Source organism: Rhea americana, unplaced genomic scaffold (assembly GCF_003343005.1).
Source record: "Rhea americana isolate MKP2758 unplaced genomic scaffold, rheAme1 scaffold_23, whole genome shotgun sequence".
Classification (NCBI taxonomy): Eukaryota; Metazoa; Chordata; class Aves; order Rheiformes; family Rheidae; genus Rhea; species Rhea americana.
In genome coordinates, this window is record NW_028186346.1 from 5,925,089 (window position 1) to 5,931,088 (window position 6,000).

General features: G+C 42.8%; 1 protein-coding gene across 1 annotated transcript in view; it reads left to right on the forward strand.

Annotated features, from left to right (window-relative positions):
* Positions 1–4,788, forward strand: part of CLYBL (citramalyl-CoA lyase) — a 161,122-nt gene extending 156,334 nt beyond the window's left edge. The window contains exon 8 of the mRNA XM_085305993.1: positions 4,177–4,788. Coding sequence (XP_085162119.1) covers positions 4,177–4,272 — 96 coding nt within the window. The 3' untranslated portion in view covers positions 4,273–4,788. The remainder of the gene's footprint in view (positions 1–4,176) is intronic.
* The last annotated feature ends 1,212 nt before the right edge of the window (positions 4,789–6,000 follow it).

Consider the following 6,000-nt stretch of genomic DNA (forward strand, 5'->3'; position numbering starts at 1 on the left):
TAGATTTTCTTTTTTCCAACTCTAATATTTGTTGTTTCCTTCTGAAAAAAAAATCAGCAGTCTTCTGTAATTTTAATTCCCTTTCAGCTGTTTTCTGTATTTGCCAAAAGCCCTCTCCATTCCCTTCTCAAAGCACTTCAGGACATTGTGAAATTCAAAGTAGAGCTGTTAAGATCTGACCCACTATGGCCTGATTCTTGCATAAATAGTTACGTTTTTTAATGTTACTACTATTTTAACAGATCATTGAATGTCATTGTGAATTTACTGCATTCAGATATGACATGGTGCCGTGGGGATGCAGCAAGTTACGCAGTACTGGTCATTCATCATTCAGCCTGGAGAGGGTGGCCTGATACAAAAGGTGGAGCTGGGGAGATGACTGCTTTGCGGGCACTGTGGGCAGGTCCAGTAACCCAGCGGAGAGAAGAGCTGGATGGGCCTGCCTTCCTTTTATTTCTGAGTGCTATCCCAGAGCTGTCCACAAAGGAAATACCTTTGAGTCTTTCCTCATTTGTCAATCAACTGGGAAGACCTCTAACTAGCCTACATAATTACCCAAATGGGGGATGTTGCCCGTTCACCTTTCTTCCTTGCTTTTTCCATGGTATTCCCTGATAGTCTTCCTGACAGAGGCACACAGCTCTCAGGCTGAGCAAAGTCAAAGGTTGTACAAATACAAACTCCTCTCCTGTGTTGTGCTGTCTTCACAGCTGTTCACTTTAGGCGAGCCAAAGAGCTCTTACAGCTTCCATACTCTACAAGCTGGTGAGTGCAAAAGTCACCGTGATTCTCATAACACCTTTAGGATGTTCATTGCATTGTTGCATTAAAAACAGCCTTGGATAAGGAAAGCAGAGTGTGTGCTGGATTGCCTAAAATGGATGTCGTGGTTTTGGCCCATAAATCCATCCATTTCACAAAAATGGAACTGTACTGCAGTTCCAACCTGCAGTACAACAACTGCTGCAAGTGGTCATCATCACCCTACGACTGCGCTGACGCCCCACAACCAGCTCAGGCTTTGCCTTCTGGCTGCTCGTTTTCCCAGCTCCTCTGTCAGTCCTTACGCTGAGGACCTGTTATTTCCAAGGGCATGTTTTACGTTCGAGTCATCTGAAGGCAGGAGCTTTTCTGAAAAGGCTCCCACTGAATGATTTATATTGGCGGTGTAGAGAGCGAGAACCAAAACAACGCAACACAAATAATCCAAACCCCAGCCTAGCGGCACACACTAACAGTCATTCCAATTCACACCACAAGTTTCCTTAAGAACTGACTTCTGATCCAACAGTTTAACTACTGGAAGTCTAAGTACAGGCTGGAAATGTGAGATTATTAACAAAATTAGCCAAAAATAAAATTTAGCTCTATGACTAAATTAATCACCAGGTTAACACTATCAAAGTAAATGGTGTTTATGGAAAGTCTTGTTTTCTTTATATTAATGTGAAAGAAACCAAAAGAATGTTAAAGGCAAATTTCATCTAACRGAACTGGAAAAGAGGGCATGGGGACAAAGCTATAATTATTGGTATTTCCTATCTGTTGAAACCTGTGGGTGGAAAGAGTGGCAATGAATAGAGTATATTCAATGGCATTAAAATTGGTTTCCTTTTCTGGACTTTAGCTCAACACCGCAAATTAGCAGGGAGAAATTAAGCATGAGTGAACAGGCAGAGAAGCCAACTTGTTCATGTTACTCTTGACTGTTAGAAAAACACATTTTTTTTCCTTCACGAATTCAAACTAAAACCAATCAAAATTACAGAGGCACACTTACAAGAGAATGTACTGCATACCTAAAGCCAGTTCAGTGTTCACATGCGTAWCTACTGTTACACTGCTCTCTTTTTTGAACTTACAACATGCCATTTTAATAAACAGAGGACAGACCTGCAGTTTAACTAACTTCTGCTTTCTGAAAAGACTTTTTGGCACAGACTCATCTCGCTCAGCTTAGGCACCTACAAACAGGCCTAACCTAAGARCACCCTGTATACAGTCAGTGGAGCAGACAGGACCCTCTAGGTCATGACTGCATCTACCCAGAACTGCCACTGCTGGTGCCTATCTCCTGCTGTGAACTGTTGCCAGTACTGAGAATAACGGTGCTCYTAATTCAGCCACTTTACAAAGCTGAGAAGGATGATTCCAGACCTTAACACATCTCTACTTACCACTGTTATTCTGTCTGCAAATTTCTCTTTTAAACAATAACTATTATTTGGTTGAATACTTAGCCACAATTAAAATATGTTTTTCTTTCAATGAAAATACGGATCTTGCACTAACCAGAACTTTCAGACCACTACCTAGACCCAAACTTTTTGAAGAAAGATTTGCAGAAGTCCTACATCATAAAATGATTACTTAGCTCCTAACTGATTTTCACAACAATTAATAAATAGAACAGTATGAGGTTGCATTTTTTGTAAATGTTTACAAGTGAAAATGGCTGAGACACTGCAAAGATAAAAAGTGTATTATTACTTATGTAGGGTTGATTGGTTGCTCTGTAAATGAGAAATTAGATTTGAAGCATTTATCATCGAGAATCTGTCAGTCCCATTTTTCTCCAAGCCTGCCTAAGATATCACAAGGCTACAGTATGAATCCTCCTTAGAACAGAATAATAGTTTTAAGTATTAGACTTTCAATGGCTTTAATACTGCATGTTCTCATATACAATAATATTCAGTTGTATTAATTTACTGTTTAAGATGGATTTTTGTCTTAGTTGGCATAAAATTTGATTTAGYATTTAATTAATGCTGCTTCAGTTAAGCTAAATATGCCACTGGAGCAGCACCATTCATAAAAACTTTTAGAAATGGCTTCTGTTTTTACTTTACTTACCAGATTCCTCTATTTAATTGTTCTCAATCCTTACATGAAAAAAAAAACAGAAAAAATAAACTGCTTGCTCCAATCTGCATTTCTCTTCCTATGCATGCACGTACACACATGCAGCTATCTTTCCTTACTCTGTTCTTGGTTAGTCTCACTCACTGTCAAATCTAAAATCAGCCTGTGATGCTGTGATGCTGTAATGATTGCAGCAGGACATGAAAAYGGAGCAGTACTTCACAGACACCCCACAAAATGCTAGAGCAGGGCCTTTAATTCTTAAATACTTCAGGGAAAGAAAATGCATCTTTGTTTTTTCAAGAACGWGTCAAAGTACAGTCAGAATTACAAATAAGATTTTTTGTTTGATTACTGAACTTTGGAATATCTTGTTGCACAGCATTTTATCTTAAAAATTCTATTTCATCAACACGAATGTAGATTAAAGCATCCAAAGCAACAAGTCAGGTGTGGCTCTACTTAATACCTACTGCTTCTTCTGTTTAAAATTTAACTGCAATCTAKAGTTAATTATTTTACACCTGTCACCACGATATCAACACAAAATCMTTGGAAATAATGACTTCTAAAATCTGCCCTGACTCTGGAATCATCATTGCTGTGACATGTTGGCCAGTTCTGGAGTAATTCTGGGAAATTCTCTATATGTACAATGTTCAGGTAGGCTTTAAGTTGTTAGCAGAGTAGATTAGGGAAATATTACCACAACAGCCATTTGCTTTTTCAGCATTCATCCCACCATCTTACTCTAAGCACAGGTCCAGTCTGCACAGGAGACTCAAGGAGAGGCACAGCAGCACAACCTTCCAAAGGACGCTCAAATGAGGAAAACTTCCCTCCCCCTGCCCAGAAAAGCCCGTTTCCATTTCCTGATGCAGATAATGATTCGTCCTATTTGTTAACTGGCTGTAACCATCTACAGACGGTTTTGTGCCACCCATGTGGCACGCACACACACAGCCATGGCTGCGAGCTGCCTGCCTGGCTCAGCACCCCCAGCCTGGCTGCTTGGTGCCCTGCTAGGTTGTCAGCTAGAGAGGCTAGGCAGGCTACATATAAGGCTTTTTTCTTCTTCTCCCTCTTCTTGCCTCTTCTTTCAGACACTCAACTCACACTGCTTATTTATTTATTTATTTATTGTATTTGCCTCATGTTGGTTAGTTTGTCTTGTTCTAAAACTTGTTCAAGATTCCTGTGGGATCTAATGTTTCCTGCTTTGCGGATGTGTTTAAAAAAGAAAAAGAAAGAAAGCAAATGACAATTTCCAAAGGTCTTTTCAGGAAGTTTGTATTCTCTCTTTTGCAGGGAGCCTTTACTTTCCATGGGAATATGATAGACATGCCATTACTGAAGCAGGCACAGAACATTGTTACGCTTGCCACAGCCATCAAGAAAAAATGATCTGGTAAATGAAGCTCTCACCATGTGGCCACAGTAGCTGTTTTAAAAGATGACTATACTTGGAGAAAAAAATTAAATACATCAGACTTAAGCAGAAATTCATTTACATTTTGCAGATCTGTCATAATCACTTGCCAGAATTGCTAATTATGAAAACTATTCGAGACTGAAACCACTGCTCAGTCCTGTACAACCCACGAACTCATAGCCTGCAATGATGTCACATCACTGACTGAGTGACATCATGGAAATTACTACAAATGCAGAAGTATGACTTAAGGGTAAAAGCAAAACGTAAGCTGTGAGCTCTGTTAACAACTGAAAATCGGGTCAAATCACTTCTATTTTTTATGTATGCTTCTTCCTGCTCCTGTGTAGAAACCCCACTAGAAAGGCTGAAGTCTCAAATAATTATCCACCAGTTTAAATAACTGATGAAAATCATTACCCTGTGCAGATTTCTCTTCCCTCCCTTCTGTACATGTGCAACAGCCATTAAAAATATTGCTCCAACAATGCAAGACTCTTGACTTTTTTCTTAAGTGGTTGCTATTCAGACCATTTCCTCCTGGAAACGTGGAGCTCGGGAAGGGTTGGACGGCAATAAACTTGTAGTTTTCCGAGGCACAATGCAGCAGAACTTGCGCATATGGTCTCGAGTCAGATTTACATCACATTAGGGATACGGCTACAGGTCATGTGGGCCGTGTGGTTAACGGGCTTAGTAAAGCTGTTTTGAAGAGGTTAACCCAGCTTGTAGTAAGGGTAAATAAACATAACAACCAGGCATTGTCCTCTATTCAGCATGTACTCTTATATGGAGGGCTAAAGGGTATTGAAGCTGCAGAGGATCAACTTGTGGTTGCCAGAGGACTCCAATGAAGTTTGAAACACCAACAATCAGAGATTTTGTTTCTGTTCCTCATTAAATCATGAGCTTTTGTGCTCAGACTATGAACGACTGTTCTTTAAGAAATTAACAGAATGGGAAGTTTTAAACTATGCACCAACCTTTTCATGACCTACACAGCAGCAATGCTGCTGCACTTAGACAAACACCGCAGGGAAGGCTGTTCTGTTTATTTAAATTTGTAAATAGAAAACAGTTGTTTTTTAGTTTCATTTTTCACCGCCTCCATGGCCATTTTACTTATGGAGTCACAGTGGCTTATTCCTCCCATCTGCTCGCTTATTCTGTTTCCTCCCCGTCTCCGAGGAGCTTTTTTAAACATTGTTTTGTTATTTTTGCTTTAATTAAGAAAAAAAACCCACACAGCGCCTTCACGGCGCTGCTCGTGTGGAGCACCGGGCACAGCGAGCCCCGGCGTGCCGAGGGCCCCGCCTCGCCGCTGCCCCCTCACGAAATGGCGGCGTGGCCCGGGCGAGCGCCCCYAGGGACACCCCGGGCCGAGAGGCGGGGGGCAGGCCGGGCAGCCGTGCCCAGCGCTGCCGCCGCCGCCGCGCTCTTTGAGCAGCGGGACGAAAAGGGCCGAGGAGCGTGGCGGGGGCAGCGGCGCGGCGAGTGGCTTGGAGCCCCCGGCGGCCAAGGGGGCGGTGGCGAGCGTGCCCTGGGCGCGGGGCCGGGCGGGGCCTGCCGGCAGCGGCGCGAGGAGCGACCGGTAAAACCGTTACTCGCTCCCGCCAGTCCCCGCGTGCCGTCGCCGCCTCGCGCCTTCAGCGCACTCCCGGGACGGGACGGGACGGGACGGGCGGGCGGGCTGCCTGCGG